The sequence below is a fragment of the Oratosquilla oratoria genome, chromosome 27 (assembly GCF_046742065.1).
Source record: "Oratosquilla oratoria isolate Oo_2021 chromosome 27, ASM4674206v1, whole genome shotgun sequence".
Taxonomy (NCBI): Eukaryota; Metazoa; Arthropoda; class Malacostraca; order Stomatopoda; family Squillidae; genus Oratosquilla; species Oratosquilla oratoria.
The window spans coordinates 18,578,546-18,601,457 of record NC_134803.1 but is presented as its reverse complement, the minus strand read 5'-3'; the positions used below and the strand labels follow the sequence as shown (position 1 = coordinate 18,601,457).

Below are 22,912 nucleotides of genomic sequence, written 5' to 3'. Positions count from 1 at the left end.
TGGGATATGCTACAGTCCAGAGGTAATACACAATTATTTCTTAGATATACTTGTAAAATTGGGATGTTATGTGAACTGTACAGTAGCAGAGCAATACCAAATTGGTCGGCAGCAAATGCAAAGACACGGAAGCTACATAATAAATGGGAAAATGTGTGGGGTGTGGTCAGCAGGCAGGCGAGAGCGGGCGGGCTGTGGTATGCAGGAGTACCAACATAAAAAACATCAAATTGGTATAATGGCTTATTTGAGCAGCTGTGTACAATTTTGTTGTTGTTGGTGTTAGAAAACATGTTATGCTTGTGCAATGAAGGGATAATATTGTGCTACTTATATACACATACAGAAAATATAGTCTGTACGAGCGCGATAAATTTGGTACTATGATATGACTATAGAAAGGCTAGACAAACAATCCTAAGATATATTTTACAAGAAACTCAAACTAAACAATATATAGTCACGGAAGAAGCATTCAAAGTGTGTCGGAAATAATAAATAAGAAGCGGAGATTGCATAGTACTATTCCACATGTTTCGTCTTACGCAGCACCACTCTAGTATTGCAGCCAGGCGTGAAAGGAATCACAGGAAATGACGGCCTACAGGAAACACTCAGATATCGCATTTATATTGTTGAAATCAGCTATTTTTTTCCAATTTTATTAGACAATAATATTATTTGGCCAAAATCCAACCCCACGTGACCTGTTTCACCCCTATAAAGCAACACTGTACGGGTTAAGGAACATTCCCTCCTCTTACTTCCCTAAATGGAAGACAGGAGAGGCTAATTGGAAATTATTTGGGAGATCCACAGAGATTGAATGTAAGACTAGTGATTTTACCAGTAACTGATACATATGATTATCTGGTAGGCATCATACTTTCTGGTGCTTTTTCATCCATTCCTAGGACAGCTGGTAAACCTCGACCATTCCTAGGACAGCTGGTAAACCTCGACACCCAGTAGTCCCCTGGTGGAATGATGAATGTGCTTTGAGCAGAAAGATTACAAGAACTTGCAATAAGAGATATTTGAGATATCCTTGTTTAGCCAATAGGATAATGTACAGAAGAGCTCAAGCAAAGCAGAAGAAAGTCTTTTAAGAAAGCAAGGAGGAAATCCTTCATTAAATTTATTAGCGAGTTGAAATATGAATTCTCCCCTACCTTAGTGTGGAGCAGGATTCAAAAGTTATAGGGAAAGTTTACTCCATCTCCCTTGCCCTTTCTTAACCTCTTCCATACGGTGACGCCTACGTAGGCGTCATGAGGAGCAAGTGGGTTTACGAGGATGCCGACGTCGGCGTCTTGATTATATTCATTGTAGTCGTACCTGCGTGGCCCCCATACTCTGTAAACTGGCTTCATCATATTTTCTATGGTTATCAAAATTCACGGGTGAAAGAGAACGAGTGATAGAGCAGTGACTTTATTTTTATAATGTGAGTATTATGACGCAACATCGCATATCTGGCAGCTAATGCTGCCAGACATGCGATGTGGCCCGTATTGAAGGGGTTAAGAGTAATGACACTTTTATATCAGATACAAGAGAGGTAGCAGAGGCTTTTGGAAGACATTTTGCTGATATTTCAAGTCCACTTCATTATTCACCTGACTTCAGAAGGATTAGAGACAAGACCACGATTGTTCCTTGTACGAATACAAATTCAGAGGTATATAATCTTCTTTTTACCTTGGATGAATTGGATCATGCTTTATCTTTATCTTCCCCAACCTCTCCTGGAGAGGATGACATTCTTTATTCCATGGTTGCTCATTTATCCATATCTTCAAAGAAATTCCTTTTAAATGTGCTGAATAAATTTTGGTCTTGTGAGTCTTCTCCTAAATATTGGAAGACTAGTTATAGTAGCAATTTTAAAGGCTGGAAAAGATTCTAATCTCCCACAAAGCTACAGACCTATTGCTCTCACTAGCTGCATTTGTGAGATCTATGAAAGAATGGTTAATATGCATTTAGTTTGGTTTTTGGAGTCTAAAAATCTTTTATCTAACCATCAGTTTGGATTAAGAAGAAATAAGTGCACTCTGGATCCCTTACTTTTTATCACCCGTGAGATTCAGAATGCCTTTGCAATTCAGAATCCGAGCATTGCTGTGTTTTTTTATTTGGAAAATGCTTACGATACTACCTGGCAGGGAGGCATTCTGAAGCAACTTGCAGAGTGGGGTATTGGGGGTAATATGTTCAATTGTTTAAAGGATTTCTTGTCTGATCGTTATTTAAAAGTTAGAGTGGGCTCTTCTTTCTCTTCTGCATATCTTCAAAAGGAAGGGATTCCTGTTGGAGTTCATGGATTGGCTTTTGATAATGACTTTGCTATTGTGTGCAGCAGATTGACAACATTAGAAACAGGCCAAAAGATTCAAGAGGTTATTAACTTATAACAGCATGGGCTAATTATAGGGACTTCAGATTCTCTGCTGAAAAAACAAAAGCCATTAGGTTCTCTAGACTGAGATGCAGGGAAGAGATTCCAACATTATTCTTAGAGGGTGTTATATTACCATATGAAGATAATGTTAAATACTTGGGTCTGTTTTTGGACAAAAGGTTGACATTTATTCATCATATAAATGAGGTCATATGTAATGTTAAACAGTGACTTAATATACTAAAGGTAGTGTCTCACTTCAACTGGTGGGGTAAATCATATAACTAATAATGCATTACCAGGCATTGTGCCTAAGCAAAATCGATTACACAGGGGAACACTTTTTCAGTAACTTTGAGTTGCATTGGATATTTTAACGGATTTTGAAAGAGTTTTAGGCGCTGATTTCAAATCTGAAATTAGTTTTTCTCTACAAGCTCTAGTTTGTATGCAATTTGAGGTTAATGAAATTGTACATATGTGAACTTGCGTAAACCATGTATAAGCATTTTAACGTCCATATATATAGATAGCTTCTAATATTTTGATCATTCTTCTTTTGTTTCAGTTCAAACATGGCTTCCAGAATGAGACATCATTGCAGAAACAAGCCTGATGCCTTCTGCTACATATGTGGATGCTACACACTCAATCTTCAGAGACGTAACATATCCTCGTTCGTCAAGCGTGCCTACAAGGCATATTTTGAAGTTCATCTTGGTGATCAAGACAAGCAATGGGCTCCTCATGTTGTGTGCCACAATTGTGAGGAAATGCTTCGAGACTGGACCAAAGGAAAACGCAAAGGTCTGCCTTTTGGAGTTCCAATGATTTGGCGCGAACCCACCAACCATGTAACTGACTGTTATTTCTGCATGGTAAACACAACGGGTGTTGGGAAGAAAAACCGACATAAGATTACGTATCCGAACATTCCCTCAGCTATTCGGCCTGTTCCGCACTCTGAAGAAGTACCTGTTCCAGTTTTCAAAGGCTTGCCTTCATTGGACGATAAAGACATTGGACATGATACAAGCCAGCAAGACAGTTGTGACAGTGAATTGTCAGAAAAGTGTTCACAATCGGAGGACTGTTCTTCAGACACTGAACCTTTCCCCGTCCCTAAGCCTCTTCCCCAGGCTGAACTGAATGATTTAGTGCGGGATTTAGGTCTTTCAAAGAAAGCAGCAGAGCTTTTGGCATCAAGATTACAAGACAGAAATCTTGTTGATCACTCTGTTAAAGTATCATATTTCAGAAAGCGTGACCAGTTTTTTGTGACCTTCTTTTCAAAAGACAGACAGTTTGTTTACTGCCATGACATCCCAGGGCTTCTCAAAGAACTGGGTGTACCTTACTATAGTCCTGCTGAATGGAGACTCTTTTTAGACAGTTCAAAACGCAGTCTAAAGTGTGTTCTTTTACATAATGGCAATGTTTATGGAGCAGTACCTGTCGGTCACTCAGTGCATTTGCGGGAAGACTATGATGATATGAGAATGGTCATGGACTTATTAAAGTATCATGAGCACAATTGGATAATTTGTGTAGACTTAAAGATGGTCAACTTTCTTCTTGGACAACAGAAAGGTTTCACCAAGTTTCCATGTTTCCTCTGTATGTGGGACAGCCGAGCACGAGACAGACATTGGGTCCAGAAGGACTGGCCTATTCGTGACACCCTTGAAGCAGGCATGCCAAATATCATACAAGACCCAATTGTAAACAGAGATAAGATCATCTTTCCTCCTCTTCACATCAAATTAGGTTTGATGAAACAATTTGTCAAGGCACTGGAAACCGAAGGTGAATGTTTCCAACACATCATCACAGCTTTACCAGGGTTATCATTTGAGAAGATCAAAGCAGGCGTGTTTGATGGCCCACAGATTCGAACCCTAATTCGTGATGATCAGTTTGTTGCTAAGATGACCGCTTTAGAAAGGGCAGCATGGTTATCCTTTGTGGCAGTCGTTCAGAACTTCCTTGGAAACAATAAGGCGGAGAACTACAGTGAACAGAATGCTCCTCGCTTTTCGTGATCTCGGGTGCAACATGAGCATCAAGCTTCATTTTTTGAACAGCCACCTTGATCAGTTCCCTGACAACCTGGGGGCTGTGAGTGACGAACAAGGAGAACGATTCCACCAAGACCTAAAGATCATGGAAGAACGCTACCAAGGGCGCTGGGACAAAAGTATGATGGCTGACTACTGCTGGAGCATTAAACGAAATTGCCCAGATGAAATGTACAAACGCAAAAGTTACAAACGCAAATTCCTGCCTGAAAAAAATACACAAAGAAATTGATAAGCTTCCATCAGCTGTGGTGATGTTCTGAAGGATGCTAATCTAACTTTGGGATAGATGTTCTGTTAATGTTCTGTTTCTTTTGCCTTAATAAATGTACAGAAATGGCTTTCATACTGTTTTAAGATTCAAGTGAACAAAAGAATTGTGGCTGATATTGCAATTTCCTATAATAACGAAAATTTGAAAAATAAATAAAAATGTCAAATTGCATAAAATCTGTAGCTTGCAGACAAAACCTGACTTCAGATTTGAAATCAGCACACTCAAGTTGACTATAGAAAAGTCTTTTTTTAAATGCAACAAAATGAGTGTTCCCCAGTGTTATGGGTGTCAAACTTATGGATCAGTATGTAAAACTTTGTCAAAGAAGTTTGATGTAGTCCACAATATGATTTTGCAGATTTGTTCAGGAGCTTATAGAGCGTCTCCAGTAGATAGCTTGTATGTGGACACAGGAATTCCTCCCCATTATATTCGCAGGGAGGAATTAAACCTTAGATATATATCTCATGTGTTATCATCAAAACAAAATCCAAACTTCAAATATGTAATGTAAAGCAGCCAGTAGACAGAGCTCCAAGAAAAGGTACTCTGCCGAAACCTTTAGAAGTGAGATGTGAAGTTGTAGTAGGGGAGGTAGGACTTGATCCTGTTACAATTACTGAGGTTAAACCTCTCAAATTCCCTCCTAGGAGCCGACCTCCCATTGTAATTTGTCCATTTCAAAGCAAGAAAAATAGAACTGCTGTAGAGCTAAGGAGTGAATTTTTAGAACACTTATCGGTACATGCTGATTCAGTTTTTATTTATACTGATGGGTCAAAATACCAAGATGGTGTTTGTGCTGTTGTGTCTAATAGCACGGTTTTAAAGAGGAAGTTACCTACTTTTAGCTTGGTTTTTACTGCTGAACTGCTGGAAGTCTACAATGCCCTGAAATTTGTTTTTAATTCTGTTTCATCTAATATGAGCGTTGTTATTTTTACAGACTCTATGAGCATTCAATCCTAAGTAAATTAATGCCTCTTCACTTAAATAGTCCAAGAAATACAGGACTGGTTGATTCATATTAACATACACATACATATACCAAGGCTTTTTCCCCCTTACAAGGGAGATAGCCAAAAAGGGAAAGGCATAAAATCATTTCCACCCCTCCACCCTCCCTCTTATCTGAGCACCTCCTGGATGACGGGTCATCCCTACACCTTGTCCACTGCCCTGAGTCAGAAGCAGTGTCGCAAGACACAGCACAAGGCCGCTTCATTAAATCGGCGACCCCCCCCTCTCCGTCCCCCCATTGCATAAAAGGAGAGGACGGGGAGAAATCCCTTCGGGCTGCGTCAAATTTTGCTCACCCATTCCACCTCATGCAATCACATCATCCATATACAACCATTCTCCATTCACCCGTCTTCTGTCCTCTCCCATCCTTCCTCAACAGACATTCCCCTCTTCCCCCAAAGCCCCCTTCACCCCATCCATCCACCTCATCCTAGGACGTCCCCTCATGTTCACTCTCTCCACATCTGCCTTCCATACCTCTTTTACTAGTCTTTCTTCACTCATTCTTTCCATATATCCAAACCATCCTAATATTCTTTCATCAACCCTATCTCCCAGCTCCTTTTCCACCCCTGTTCCACCTCATGTAATCACAACATCATCCATATACAACCATTCTCCATTCACCCGTCTTCTGTCCTCTCCCGTCCTTCCTCATCAGACATTCCCCTCTTCCCCAAAGCCCCCTTCACCCCATCCATCCACCTCATCCTAGGACGTCCCCTCATGTTCACTCCCTCCACATCTGCCTTCCATACCTCTTTTACTAGTCTTTCTTCACTCGTTCTTTCCATGTGTCCAAACCATCCTAATATTCTTTCATCAACCCTATCTCCTTTTCCACCCCTGTTCTCCTCCTCACCATATAGGTGTCACTTGAAATGAGCAGGCCAATGTTGCAGCCAAAGCTGCTACTAGTCTCAGTCACAGACACTAAAATCCCACATACAGACCTCAAGCAAGTAATTCATTGTTATGCATTGGAGAAGTGGCAGGAACAATGGACAAGGGATGGTAGTTACAAGTTAAAAGAGATTCACCCCTTGGTGAATCCTAGAAGTCTCCTTCTTTGGACAGGAGATCAAGTATTGTTTTAACAAGATTAAGAATTGGCCATTCCTACATTACCCATAATTTTTTTACGGCAAGTGGAGCAGAAAGGCTGGCCCTCAATGCCCCACTTGCCAAGTTGTTTTTACAATTAAACAAATTTTAATTCAGTGCCCTGCATACTCTAATAAGTGCAGGGCAAACTTTTTAATTAATTTATCTCTTGTAGAAGTTTCAGGGGAGGTTGCTCATGTGGAGAATGTTTTAAAGTCTTTAAAAGACATCAATTTGTTTTATGAAATTTAAAATTGTATGTATGATTGCTTCTGTGTGTATCTTGTTTTGATTTGTTGTTGTTGTTGTCGTTCCCTAGACTGTCTGTCCGAGCAGTCCCGTCTCCCCAAGGAAGGCCACAGCCGAAACTGGGTTTTCCCACAAATCCTTTATAGAGTGTATGTTGTGTTGTTTGCGTGCATGATTGTGTATAATGCAGTCTTCCATTATGTGTTGTATGGTATGGGGTGAAGTGTTACATCCTGGGCAGCTGTTCACAACACGGCTTAGAAGTGCTGGGTGGTGACCGCATCGCAGTCTGGCCAAGTGGACTCTGTCCTTTCGTGGGAGAGAGGATTCAGAAGGGTGGATATCAGGGGGTCTGGCATGCAGCAGTGTGTTGTCTTTCAGTGTGTTAATGGAGCGGTGAGTGATATGATTATGAATATGTTTCCGGAGGCTGGTATTTGGTGGTTGTGGAGGAAGAGAAGAGAGTATCTGTGCGTAATAAAGGTCTTTGGGTGTAGTTTTAATGTTTCTTGGTGTGTGTGGGTGTTCTGCTATCTAGTGTAGCGGGTGTGATGTGTTTGTGGTGGCTGCGGCAAGTGTTTGTGTGCCTCTCATGTCGAGGTGGTCCTTGACGTTGAGGACTTTTGTTTCATGGTGTAAATGGTCTGTAGGTGTTGTATTTGTGCAGCCTGTAATTGTTTTTAGGGCTTTGTTTTGTATGATTTGAAGGGTGTTGTGGTGTGTCTCACTGAGATTAGGAGCCCATGCAGGACTTGCATAATTCATCACTGAGCGTATGCATTGTTTGTATATTGTTATATTAGTTTCTTTGTTTTGTCCAAATGTTGTTCCAGTGATTGACTTAAGTGCGTTAAGTCTAGGTGTGCATTTGTTTTTTATGTTTGTGAGGTGTTGTTTGAAAGACATGGATGTACCGTATGTTACACCAAGAATTTTCAATGTGTGTGTGGTATTAGTGTTGTTGATGTAGAGATGAGGTATGTATTTGTGTTCTTTTGTCCAGTTGGTGAGAAGTGTTGCTGTAGATTTGGTTGGAGCTATTTTGAGTCTGTTTGTGATGAACCATGTGTTGAGTGTGTCAAGGTAAGGCTGGATTATTTCTGCAGCTTTGTCTGTGTTACGATGTGTGCATGTGATTGTTATGTCATCTGCATAGGAAGAGATTTGTATTTCTGAGGTGTCTGGTGTGGGTAAGTCATGCATGTATAGATTAAATAGTGTGGGGGATAGAACTGAGCCCTGTGGTACTCCGTTCTTAATGTTTCTGATGTGCGATGATTGGCCATTATATGACACATGAGCATTCCTGCCTGCCAGATAATTGGCCAGCCATCTTTTGGTGTTATTGTGCATGTCTGTGTTATATATTTTATTTGTTAGGTTGTGGCGGGGGATAGCATCAAAAGCTTTACTAATGTCCAATGTTATAAGAAGTGTTCTGTGGTGGGGCCTATCTGAATTGATGCCATCTAAAATTCTTTGTGTGAGGTTTGTCAGAAGAGTGTTTGTGGAGTGTAGTGGCCTAAAACCGTGTTGTGAGTCAGCAAGGGGAATATATGGTGTGACAAGTTTAAGTATTAGGTGTTCAATGACTTTAGAGGGGGTGCAGAGAAGTGTGATTGGGCGGTGCGATGTTGGGATTGTTGGGTCTTTGTTCGGTTTTGGAATGGTGATTATTTTACCATGCTTCCAGATGTCAGGTATAGTGTTGTGTGAATAGCTGTAGTTTGCAATGTTTGTGAGTGCGTGTATACCTTGTGGTCCAATGTGTTTTAGGTGGATGTTGCTTATGTTATCAGGGCCACAGGCAGATGAGTGCTTGAGATTATGCATTATGAGTTTTGTCTGACTGTCTATGAAGGGTGTATAGTCTGAGTCTGTGGGGAAGTCTTTCTTACGTCGAATGGTGCGTCAGTCGTCAGGGTGAGAAGTAAGATGGCTCGTCTGTGCAAAATGACGTATGAGTGCGTTTGCTTGTTGTCTTGTTTTGATATGTTTTTGTGAGTGCTTATTGCTTTTACTATTTTATTTGATTTATTTAATCTATTTATTTGTATATGTGCTGATGGCCTACTGACTCCGGCACTTGGCCTTCAAGCCAAAAATTTCATAAATTAAAAAAAGAATCAAAAGAGAAAGAGGTGACCTGCTGATAGAGAAGACTTACTAAATTAGGATAAGAGATACAAGGGGACATGAAAAGAAACTCGAAAAGGACAGTTATAGAAGAGACCTGAAAAAAAACGTTTTCCACACAGTGGAACAAACTGGACAAAATAGTGTGTGCAAAATCTATACATGAATTTAAGAGCAAATTAGACACTGCGAGATACAAAGATAGGACACCATGAGCATAGCTCCCCTTCCCATAATATACAACTAGGTAACCTATCTGTCTCTCTTCCACCACCCCCCAATTTTTGGGACTTGCCCTAGAAATACTGTCTGTTGCTCCATTGCCTTTGACCCAAGTAGAGTGTTGGGAGACAGAATTACAATTTATGAGAAGCTAAGCTGGGAAGGGTGACGAATGGGTTTGGTTAATTGTAGGATGGTATATGCTTTGACACAGCCACCCCCCATTCAAAGGGGGCATATATGTATGCCTTTTGGTATGTATGTGTATACAAAATGTTAGCTTCCATCTCTTCTATCACTCCCCAAAAGCTGCTCCCAATCAGTCAGTATGGTCCTCCCAGGTCTCTTTTACAGGAGACCCATGTTGTTGATATCTAATTTTGTTTCTTTCCAAACTCTGTCCATGTAAAGATTTCACATCTGTGGGGTGTTACTACACTCCCTACTTCAACAGTTCTTGTCTCCTGTCTTTATGCTTGAGCACATACATTGTCATCTTTACACTATTCACCACCCACAACCCTTTTCCTATTACACTAGATATCTTCAAAATTGTATACCTTACCTATTTATCCTGTCAAATACCTTTTCTAAAAATCACATATAGTTCTTAATCGTATTAATTTTTGCTTGTTAGCATCAAGATGATGACCTTATACACACAACCTCTTTCATAAAAGTTACTCGCACCTTGCCTACCATTTTCTTTGAAATCTTGAATTCCTATAAATTAATACTCTCATGTATCTTTATTGAAATATTTTATAAACATTTAATTCATAAAAGGTTTTTCATGACATCATATTAGGACAGTGAATATTTGTTCTTACCAATGTACCTTTCTTGGATACTAAAAGAGTAAGGTACATTAGTGGAAATTTGAAAGGTCAGCAGTTTAAGCCATTATATCTACATTTTAAATCTTAACTGTGCATGCATATGTTATATATTTGTTTATTTATATTTTGTTAACTTGCAACAAATGTTTTCAAGCATAATATTAAATTGTTTCAGGATATGGGGAGACAATTGATGTGGCTTATTCCCAGGCAACCCATGATGCACTTAGAAGAGTTTTCCAAGCCACAGCAAATGCTAACCCTTTGCCATTCAGCAAAAAGGCAGAGAAAATTGAACTTAAGGATTCACCAAATGTATCTTTAAGTAATTTATCAATCTCAGATGTTCAAAATATCATAACATGTTAGAACAAAGAAATATTCAACAAGTTAATGCATATGAATTAGTAAAATGTAAAATATGTAGTGTGCATATATTGTTGATGTGTTCATAGTAAAACAGTGACCTCAGAACATACAAATAAATGGTGAGAAAAAAAGTAAAAGTAATTTTCATTTTACCATTCTATACAAACACTTTAGTTGGTGTGCAAGTGATGAAAAACAAATAAAAGGAACAAACGAAACTATGCTAGATATGGAATTTTTATTTACAGATTGAAACTATCTACATTGGAATTTTTGGTTCAATCCATTTCTGCTAGTCTTGCCCTGCAATCATAATGGTGATATCACATTAAATGAACTATCATTTAGGTTTGGTTCAGAATGTTTAGAGTAAGGAATGTGTCAAAATTTTATTTACAGATTGAAACTTATCTACATTGTTATTTTTGGTTCAATCCATTTCTGCTAGTCTTGCCCTGCAATCATAATGGTGATATTAAATTAAATGAACTATCATTTAGGTTTGGTTCAGAATGTTTAGAGTAAGGAATGTGTCAAAATGTCATTCACACATAACCACTCCCTAACCCCCCATCCTCCACCCACTCCCATGGATCATCCATATACAACCATTATCCACTCACCCCTACCTTCTGTCTTCTCCCTTCCTTCCTCAACAGACATCCCTCTCTTTCTCAATGCCCCTTTTACCTCATTCATCCATCTCATCCTTGGTCACCCGTACTGTTCACTTCATCCACCTCTGCCTTCCACATTTCTTTTATTAACTTTCTTCACTCGTTTTTTCCAAGTGTCCAAACCATCCCAATACTCCATCAACACTATCTTCCAACTCATTTTCCATCCCTGCTCTCCTCATGTCCTCATTTCTTACTCTATTCAGCCTAGTAACCCCTACCATAATTCTCAGACATTTAAACTCGAATACATTCAAACTCTTCCTCTCTTATGTTCCATGTTTTTGCCCCATACAGTGCTGTTGGTACATCCACCCCTTCATACAATCGCCTCTTAGTATCCTTTCCCAAATGTCCATTTCTCATTACACTTTTTAATCCCATAAGACATTTACTTGTTTCTCTCAAACCATTCTATGTCCACCTCCACTCCCTCACTCCCTTAACCCCTTCCATACGGTGCCGCACACGTAGGCGTCATGGGGAGCGAGTGTATTCGCGAGGCTGCCATATCGGCGTCTTGATTATATTTATTGTAGTCGCCCCTCCATAATGACATTCTTTCTAATTCTTTTGTAATCACATTTTCTATGGTTATCAAAATTCACGGGTGAAGAGAGAACGATCGATATAAGCGGTGACTATATTTTATGATGCGAGTATTATTACGACACGTCGTACGGCTGGCATTGGCTGCTGCCACCGAGATCTAAGTCCATGACGCCTACGTGTGCGGCACCGTATGGAAGGGGTTAATACTCACTTCCAATTTGCTGTCATCATCTTCCCTTGTAAACTACCTTACCTTTTACCCACATTTACCTTCAATTTCCTCCTTTTGCACACCTTCCCAAACTCCATCACTAACTTCCTTAATCCCCCCTCTGATCCTGCTACAAGCACTGCATCATTAGCAAACAACAACTGGCTTATCTCCCACTTTTCTCCATTTTCTTTAAATATCTCTAATCCTCCTGCACCACCCCAACCATGTAAACATTGAACAGCCATGGCAACATGACAAAGCCCTGGTGAGGTCCCACCTTTACCTCAAACCATTAGCTTTCTCCATTTCTAATTCTAACACAGGCTCTACCACTCTCATAACAACTCTTGATTGTTCATAACAGCTTTGTTCCCATCCCATATATCTGCAAAACCTCCCATAGTGCCTTCCTGTCTATTTTGTCATAAGCTTTTCCCATACTTATATACAAATACCAAAGGCTTTTTTCCCCTTACATGGGAGGTAGCCAAAAAGAAAAAGGCATAGAAACCACTCCCACCCATTCCATCCCCTACAGACTCCCCTCCCCTCCACCCTCTTCCCTCCCTCACATCTTGGCACCTGGATGACAGGTCATCCCTGCATCCTGTCCACAGCCCTGGGTCAGAAGCAGTGTTGCAAGACACAGCACCTCCACTGCAAGGCTGCTTCACTAATTCAGCAACACCCTCTCTCCGTCCCCTCATGCAGAAGAGGAGAAGACAGGGAGAAATCCCTTCGTTCTGCGTCAATTTATTTCTCATACATACTCCCTCATCCCCCACCCCCTCATGCATCACAGCATCATACATACACAACCCTTCTCCATTCACCCCTATCTTCTGTCCTCTCCCATCCTTCCTCAACAGACATTCCTCTCTTTCGTAATGCCCCTTTTACCCCATCCATCCATCTCATCCTAGGACACCCCCTCATGTTCACTCCTTCCACCTCTGCCTTCCACACCTCTTTTACTAATCTTTCTTCAACCATTCTTTCCGTGTGTCCAAACCATCCCAATACTTTTTCATCAACCCTATCTCCCAACTCCCTTTCCACCCCTGTTCTCCTCCTCACCTCCTCATTTCTCACTCTAGCCTAGTAACCCCTATCATACTTCTCAGACATTTCATCTCAAACACAAACTCCTCTCTTATGTTCCATGTTTCTGTCCCATACAGTGCTGTCGGCACAATCACTCCTTCATATAACTTCCTCTAAGCATCCATTCCCTGTCTATTCCTCATTACACTTTTTAATCCATCAAGACATTTACTTGGTTCTCTCAATCTACATTCTACCTCCATCCCCACTCCTCCCTTTCCAGCCACATTCGCACCAAAGTATCTAAAACTATCCACTTCCCCTAGTCTCTCTCCCTTACTCACTTCCAGCCTGCTGCCACTCTCTCCCCTTGTATATCTCATCACCTTACATTTGCCCACATTTATCTTCAACTTCCTTCTTTCACACACCTTCTCAAACTCTGTCACTAACTTCCTCAATCCCTCCTCTGATCCCACTACAAGCACAGTGTCGTCAGCAAACAACAACTGGATTATTTCCCACTTTTCTCCATTTTCTTTAACCATCTCCAACCCCTGACCCACTACCCTTGCATTCACCTCTCACACCACCCCATCCATATATAGACTGAACGGTCAGGGCGACATAACACATCCTTGATGAAGTCCCACCTTTACCTCAAACCATTCACTCTCTCCATTTCTAATCCTAACACAAGCTCTTACTACTCTCGTAAAAAATCTTGACTGCTCTTAAAAGCTTTCCTCCTATCCCATATATCTGCAATGCCTCCCACAGTGCCCTCCTATCTACCCTGTCGTAAGCCTTTTCCAAATTCATAAAAGCCCTAAAAACATCCTTACCTTTTCCTATAGCTTTCTCACATATCTGTCTAACCACAAAAATCTGATCTACGCAACCCCTACCTGTCCTAAAACCACACTGTTCCTCACCAATTACTCCCTCTGTTCCTCTCCTAATCCTCTCAATCAAGACCCTCCCATAAGCCTTCCCAACTACATTCAACAAGCTGATCCCTCTGAAAATACTATACTCACACTTGTCCCCTTTTCCCTTGTAAAGTGGAACTATACAGGCACTCCTTCAATCTGGCACTCTACCCTCTTTTAAACAAACATTAAATAACCTCACCAGCCAGTCCACCATAATTGTACCTCCTTTTTTCAGACATTCTACATGGCATCCATCCAACCCAGGTGCCTTACCTGCTCTCATCACCTCAACAGCTGCTTTCACTTCATCTTTCCCTATTTCTCCTCCATTTTCCTCACTCGTCACTCTCATTTTCTTAGCACTTCCCACTGCAACTGCATTTCCCTCCCTATCCTCCTTCACATTTAGCAACTCCCTAAAATACTCTGCCTGCCTTCTCTCCCACTATCATCTCTCCATCTGCACCTTTTACCTTTTCCTCTACTTGATTTGCCTCCTCTTCCTCTTTTAATTTCTTTCCAAAATATCTTTTTATTACTTTCAAAATTTTATGTCATACTCTTACCCCATTTCATAGCTGCTCTCCTCTTTGCCTCCTTTATCTTATGCTTGACTTCCCTTCTCTTTACTTCGTACCTCTCATACAATTCCCTCATCCTAATTTGTAGCCAATCTATGGAAGCCTGCTTCTTCTCTTCTACACCCTTCTTTGCTTCCTCATCCCACCATTCACTACTCTTCCTTCTGTTTCCTTCTGCCCTCCTTGTTCCACATATCATCTTTGCACCCCTTATGACTCCCTTCTTGAACCATCCCCATTCTTCCTCCATTCCTAGTTCTACTCTATCCCTCACTACCTCCCACTCCTCTCAGCTTTTTATACTCCTCCTTTTCTTTCTCATTTAAGCAGTTCACTCAAAGAACCTCCCTACCTTCTACCCTTTTCCTCTTTCTCCACCTATTCTCCACTCTCAATTTACCTTCCACCAGAAAATTATCTGATATTACCCCACTCTCTCCCCTTAGAACATGTTCATCCTTAACTCTTCTTACCATACTCCTGGTCACCACTATATAGTCCATTAATGCTCTACCACCCTTCCATCCACCACCCTCTCTCGTGTACTTATGCTTGAATTTCTTCCTAAACACTGTATTTGCTATCATCAACTCTCTTTTGAGACACATCTACACCATCAATTCTCCACTATGATTTTTACCTGGAACTCCATACTTCCCAATCACTCCATCTATTGGTTCGTTTCCTATCCTAGCATTAAGGTCTCCTAATACAACTACATTTACATTTCTCCCCAATCCCTCTATGCACTCATTCAAATCTACCCAAAAAGCCTCCCTTTCCTCTACGCTCTTCTCACTACCAGGCCCATATGCACTTACAAAAACCCATATCTCCCTTCCCAGCTTCACCTTCATCCACATCAACCTTGAAGAACAATAGTTAACATGTACATTCTCCCCCAATCATCCCCCACAGTTCCAAACACCTTCAGGCCTCAATTTAGCCAACTAGCCTCAATCCCCAACCTGATCATAGGTGGTGACTTCAACGCCAAGTCGTCTGCCTGGTATGTTGACAACCCTGACACAGACAGAGGGCTTGATATACAGACTCAGTTTGACTCATTAACTATCATGAACAACACACATAATCATACACATATCCCACACCAAGCCCTATACACTCCCTCCTCTCCTGATATCACCTTCTGCTTCCCCTGCCTAACCCCAACAACATCATGGAGAGTGGTCGGAACCCTTGGTTCTGACCACCTTCCAATCATCATCACCACCAAAACAAGATGCACCCCAGTTGGCCACAGACACACATACACCAATTACAAGAGAGCTAACTGGGAAGCTTTTACTGAAGAGACAGAACAACATTTTGAAACACTTAACAGTATACCAATCACAAACATAAACAATGCTGTGCACACTTTTAATACAATCATACAAAATGCAGACACGAGATACATCCCTAGAGGCAACAGAAAATCACACAACTCCAACTTCACACCAGAAATCCAAGGCCTCATCAGACAATGAGACACACTTAAACACAATACCCCCACACCTATCCCTCAAAACATAGCAGACCAAATACAAACACTAAACACTGTGATTGCTAATAAAATACACGAACAAAAAACACAAAATTGGCAAAACTTTATCAATACACTTGATCACAAAACAAACACCAGCAAATTGTACAAAACACTCAACAGCATTACACTATCCAACAGTAACACAACACGCTCTCACGCAGCAATAATCATAACAGACAATCTACCCTCAAACAGACAACAAGCAAACACACTCATAAATCATTTTGCACAGACAAGCCATCTCACTTCTCACCCTGACGACCGACGCACTATTCAACGTAAGAAAGACTTTCCCACAGACTCAGACTATACACCCTTCATAGACAGTCAGACAAAACACATAATACATAACCTCAAGCACTCATCTGCCTTTGGCCCTGATAACATAAGTAACATCCACCTAAAATACATTCGACCACAAGGTATACATGTACTCACAAACATTGCAAACTACAGCTATTCACACAACACTATACCCGACATCTGGAAGCATGGTAAAATAATCACCATTCCAAAACCGAACAAAGACCCAACAATCCCACCATCGCACCGCCCAATCACACTTCTCTGCACCCCCTCTAAAGTCATTGAACGCCTAATGCTTAAACTTGTCACACCACATATTCCCCTTGCTGACTCACAACACGGTTTAGGCCACTACACTCCACAAACACTCTTCTAATAAACCTCACACAAAGAATTTTAGATGGCATCAATTCAGATAGGCCCCACCACACAACACTTCTTATAACATTAGACATTAGTAAAGCTTTTTATGCTATCCCCCGCCACAATCTAACAAATAAAATATATAACACAGACATGCACAATAACACCAAAAGATGGCTGGCCAATTATCTGGCAGGTAGGAATGCTTACGTGTCATATAATGGCCAATCATCGCACATCAGAAACATTAAGAATGGAGTACCACAGGGCTCTGTTCTATTCCCCACGCTCTTTAATCTATACATGCATGACTTACCCACACCAGACACCTCAGAAATACAAATCTCTTCCTATGCAGACGACATAACAATTACATGCACACATCGTAACACAGACAAAGCTGCAGAAATAATCCAGCCATACCTTGATACACTCAACACATGGTTCATCACAGACTCAAAATAGCTCCAACCAAATCTACAGCAACACTTCTCACCAACTGGACAAAAGAACACAAATACATACCTCATCTCTACATCAACAACACTAATACCACACACAAACACATTGAAAATTCTTGGTGTAACATACGGTACATCCATGTCTTTCAAACAACACATCACAAACATAAAAAACAAATGCACACCTAGACTTAATGCACTTAAGTCAATCGCTGGAATAACATTTGGACAAAACAAAGAAACTAATACAACAATATACAAACAATGCATACGCCCAGTGATGAATTATGCGAGTCCTGCATGGGCTCCTAATCTCAGTGAGACACACCACAACATCCTTCAAATCATACAAAACAAAGCCCTAAAAACAATTACAGGCTGCACAAATACAACACCTACAGACCATTTACACCATGAAACAATAGTCCTCAAAGTCAAGGACCACCTCGACATGAGAGGCACACAAACACTTGCCGCAGCCACCACAAACACATCACACCTGCTACACTACATAGCAGAACACCCACACACACCAAGAAACATTAAAACAACACCCAAAGACCTGTATCACACACAGATACTCTCTTCTCTTCCTCCACAACCACCAAATACCAGCCTCCGGAAACATATTCATAATCATATCACTCACCGCTGCATGCCAGACCCCCTGATATCCACCCTTCTGAATCCTCTCTCCCACGAAAGGACAGAGTCTACCTGGCCAGACTGTGGTACAGCCACCACCCAGCACTTCTAAGCTACCAGAAGAGGCTGGATGACCGCATTGTGAACAGCTGCCCAGGATGTAACACTTCACCCCATACCATACAACACATAATGGAAGACTGCATTATACACAATCATGCACGCAAACAACACAACATACACTCTATAAAGGATTTGTGGGAAAACCCAGTTTCGGCTGTGGCATTCATTGGGGAGACGGGACTGCTCGGATAGACAGTCTAGGGAACGACAACAACAACAACCTATTAACCACTTCCATACAAAGACGCCTACGTAGGCGTCATGAGGAGCAAGTGGGTACGCGATGATTCCGACGTCGGCGTCTTGATTATATTTATTGTAGTCATACCTACGTAACCTCCATTCTCTCTAAACTGGCTTCATCATATTTTCTATGGTTATCAAAATTCACGGGTGAAAGAGAACGAATGATTGAGCACTGACTTTATTTTTTATAATGCGATTATTATGACGCAACATCGCACCTCAGGCAGCTAATGCTGCCTGACGTGTGATGTGCCCCGGAGTGAAGAGGTTAAGGTCATTAAAAGTGGCATTTGACTATTTGGATGAAGAAATGATTAAAAAAATATTAGTTACATTAATAAGACCAAACTGGAATATGCAGTGACACTATGGACACCCAGTACTAAAAAGAATATAAGGAAATTAGAAAGAATACAGAGAGCAACGACAAAGTTGGCACCAGCTCTTTCCAAACTAACATATAAAGATTATCCAAATTGGAACTACCAACACTGGAGCAGAGAAAAGAAAGAAGTGATCTACTGACTATAGAATTATGAAAGGAATGGAAATCCTTGATAGGAATGATTTACTAAATAATGACAATGGAATAACAAGAGGTCCTAAAAAGAAACTTAAAAAGGATAACTATAGAAGAGATCTGAAAAAAAAGGTTCCCACACAGTGCTAGATATCGGGAATAACTTAGATAAAGAAACAGTGTGTGGAAACACTATTCAAGATTTTTTTTTTTTTTTTTTTTTTTTGCATCCGACCTAGATATGGATCAAAAGGTCTCCTGTCGGCATGCTCCGCCTTTGTAATCCTTTGTAAACCACTTCCATACAGTGATGCCTACGTAGGTGGCATGAGGAACAAGTGGGTACTCGATGATGCCGTCGGCATCTTGATTATATTTATTGTAGTCGTACCTACGTAACTTCCATTCTCTCTAAACTGGCTTCATCATATTTTCTATGGTTATCAAAATACACGGCTGAAAGAGAACAAACGATTGAGCACTGACTTTATTTTTTATAATGCGATTATTATGACGCAACATCACACGTCGGGCAGCTAATGCTGCCAGACGTGCGATGTGCCCCGGAGTGAAGAGGTTAAGAAAAAATTTAATGCTGAAAGATACAAAGATGGGTCACCATGAGCATAGCTCCCTTCCCGTATAATACAACTACAACTAGGTAAATACACTCGGAGAAGTGGTACAGGAAAGTATTATATGTGTGTGTGTGTGTTGGGGGGGGGGCAGCATAACAAAGGGGTAGTTGCAGTATAATAAAGTAGCATCATTTCTCTATGAGTAGAGATTTCCACTAAGACAAAATGATGTATGGCTCTGGTCCATTAAGGGCACCCCATGTAGACCGTAAGGTATCAGCTACATGCTACTGAGGAAATTTTTACCCCACAATAACATGCAACCAATACTCAGCAATTCCAGAAAATTGAAAAATTTATCTACCAAAAGGCTTCCCTTGTATGGGAGGGAGTCAGCCAATGGATGCACCCACCCTCCACATGTCCATCACCCATTTGTTTCCCTTTTATCTTAGTTCTTTGTAGATGAAAAACCAACCCTACCTCCAGCCCACTATCCAGGTCAGAGGTATTGCAGCAAGACAGCACATCCATAGCAGGGGCTAAATGCCTAAGCTGGTTTACCCCCACTGCTTCATTTACATGGCAACCCTCCCTCCTCATCCCCTCATAGGCCATGTCAAGTCATTGTCCAGTCACAACCATTTTCCACTCACACCGATCTCTTGTCTTCTCCCTTGCCTGCTCAGCAGACTCACTTAAAACCCCCTTTAACCCATCCATCCACCTCATTCTTAGTCTTCCTCTCAAGTACACTCCATCCACCACTGCCTTCCACACTTTTTTTTCTTTTTGTCAGTCTTTCTTCATCCATTCTTTCCATGTGGCTAAACCATACTATTATTCTTTCATCAACTAAATCTGCCATCGCCCTTTCCACCCCCCACTCTCCTCCTCACCTCCTCATTCCTTACTCTATCCATACTTGCAACCCCCACCCTACTTCTGCAACATATTTAAATTTCTTTCTATTTTACATTCCTCCCATACAAACAGATAAACAAGAAATGATCAATAAATCCATTGTCCCCAGTCTGTTTTCCAGAAGACCTACAACCTTTAAGTAACTGGCAACGGCCTCTGGGTGGGTCCACAAATCACCAAGATAAGATATATTATGTTTTTGTCTACAGATTGCTAGTATGGGGTATTTTAGTCTTCTGTATGGTGGTTCCAATAGTGAGAAAAATCAAAACAGTTACATATGCCATCCTTTCACCAGCAAAGATGTAGAAAGGGCAGTAAAGAAATTTATAAACACCTATGCAGAAACCCCTGACATAATCTCAAATCACCTAAAACAACTTGATCCAAAAGCTATGAAGGCCTAAATTCATATATTCAACCACTCTTGGTTACACAATAAAATTCAAGCCATCTGGAAAAGAGCTTACATAATCCATATACTAAAACTAGTCTCCAGAAAATGCTGTCTCATAGACATATCACCATATCCAAGGTGATGGAAAGATTAGTTGTAGAAAGAATTGCAACCAAACTATCCACTTCCCCAAACCAACATGGATTCCAAAATAACCACTCCATCAGCACAGCATTCATAAATTCTCCCAACAAGTGCTAAGTTTCAATAAGAGTGCTCCACCAGAAAGAACAGTTATGGTAGACATTGATAGGAAACAAAATATTTGACAAGTCCCATGACATATACTATCAAATAAGGTCATATAGACATATCCATTTCAATGACAAGAAATGGCAAACTAACATTTTAGCAGGGAGGCAGTGCACAGTAACCCAAACAGCCAAATCTCTAGGACAGATGACTATACAATGGTGTCCTCCAATGAGCAATACTCTAATGCCACTGAACCCCTTCATATATGATCTCCCAACCTGATAAAGCCTGTATGAACAAAACATTGTACCAATAAAGACTTCTTCCTCATGTGGTGCTTTTCCTGACCTCCCAACCCCTGATCCAGAACTCAACACTAGACCACTCACATACGCAGATGACCAAATAATTATAACCCAGCATAGATACTATAAAATAGCAGCCAAGAACACCCAAACTTACTTAGACAAACTAGAGCAGTGGCTCAGGGATAACAGAATGGAATCATTACCACAAAAATCATCATTAACACTGTTCATTTCAGACAAATATGAATAGGTAAGTTCTATGCAACAGCACTCAACTTCCCATATCCATTTCATGATATCACACACCACTGACTGAATTTTAGAAGAAGAGAGAGAGAGAGAGAAAAAAAAAAAAAAAAGCAGCATACCTATCGCCAGTTTCACACAATACACCTTTCCAACAATAGGGCACTTTAAAGTGGCAAGATGTGGAATTAACATGTAGTGATGTCATATGATGATCACTGATGGAAACAAATGGTTGAACTGTGTATATTCATCAGGTTCCTTTAATTTTTCAAGGCTATTTTAATGATAAATATGGTAAGCTACAATTTATTAGCATGATATGATATTATGGTCATGTAATCACCAATGTCAGACATGCATAGCATTAAATGACTGCAATTATATTAAAACAACAACAACTGGAGAGGCGAGGGGTGACTGTGCTTACCACACCATAAATGCACTGCACACATGTACGTACACATTATACACACAGGTATCCCACCAACGTGCCTATGGCCTTTGTTAAACTAGATTCACGAGATATTTGAGTATGCTTAAAAGTGGCAGTTTGCCGACAAGATTGACGAGATAAACACCATATGAGGACGGAGCCTTTATTTGTACGACGTTTCGCTTATTACTTGAAAAAGCTGTAATAAGCGAAATGTTGTACAAATAAAGGCTCCGTCCTCATATGGTGTTTATCTCGTCATATTTGAGTATATCACTGCTCTATCATATGATAATTTATAAGTCATGAATAAGTTATATAAGCAGTGTTTTATTTGCTGCTCTCTCTGGTGCTGTGGTGTGTGTGTGTGGTATAGTTGGTTGGTGAAGCAGTTTGGTGAAGCTGTTCAGCCTTCCAGAAGGTGTGTGATTGAAAGTTTACCTACCCAAATCTACCTAGACCTACTTGCTGTTTCGAACATGACACTATACCCTTCCTTACAGGCTGAGGCTGAACACTTATGCTTTACAGCACTGGTGTTGAGTTAGTAATTAGCCAGTAAATTGAGTAATTTTGAGGAAATACTTTGTAGAATTCCATAATTTGATTTTGAATTATTTTGTGGAATTAATTTTTTCCATGTAAGTACAGGTACTCCTCGTTTTACGACCTACTTGGTTAACGACAACTCGGAGTAGCGACGGGCTTTATGACGTCATTTAACGTAAATCTCCCGAAGGTACGACGTCGTGTACGATAATTAAGTTGGCTGAGGCAAATTTGTATGATGTTATAAATGAACTTGTACGGTGGATATTAGCTGTGAGGTAAAGTGTTCTGAAGCTTAGGTC

The 22,912-nt window shown here is 40.6% G+C and overlaps 2 protein-coding genes across 14 annotated transcripts in view; one reads left to right on the top strand and one right to left on the bottom strand.

The window, feature by feature from the left end:
• Positions 1-10,833, top strand: part of mRpL44 (mitochondrial ribosomal protein L44) — a 128,272-nt gene extending 117,439 nt beyond the window's left edge. For all 7 annotated transcript variants that reach the window (XM_076210313.1, XM_076210311.1, XM_076210308.1 and 4 more), the window contains one exon: positions 10,508-10,833. In XM_076210313.1, the coding sequence (XP_076066428.1) occupies positions 10,508-10,701 (194 nt within the window). In that variant the 3' untranslated portion in view covers positions 10,702-10,833. The remainder of the gene's footprint in view (positions 1-10,507) is intronic.
• Positions 1-22,912, bottom strand: part of rswl (tRNA methyltransferase roswell) — a 185,908-nt gene that overhangs the window by 88,878 nt on the left and 74,118 nt on the right. The window contains exon 5 of one of the 7 annotated variants that reach the window (XM_076210301.1): positions 10,926-11,156. The exons of 4 other annotated variants lie outside the window; for them this stretch is intronic. In XM_076210301.1, coding sequence (XP_076066416.1) covers positions 11,132-11,156 — 25 coding nt within the window. In that variant the 3' untranslated portion in view covers positions 10,926-11,131. Of the gene's footprint in view, positions 1-10,925; positions 11,157-19,151; positions 19,374-22,912 lie in introns of those variants that run through there. 2 more of the 7 variants (XM_076210302.1, XM_076210304.1) reach the window with 2 other exon arrangements.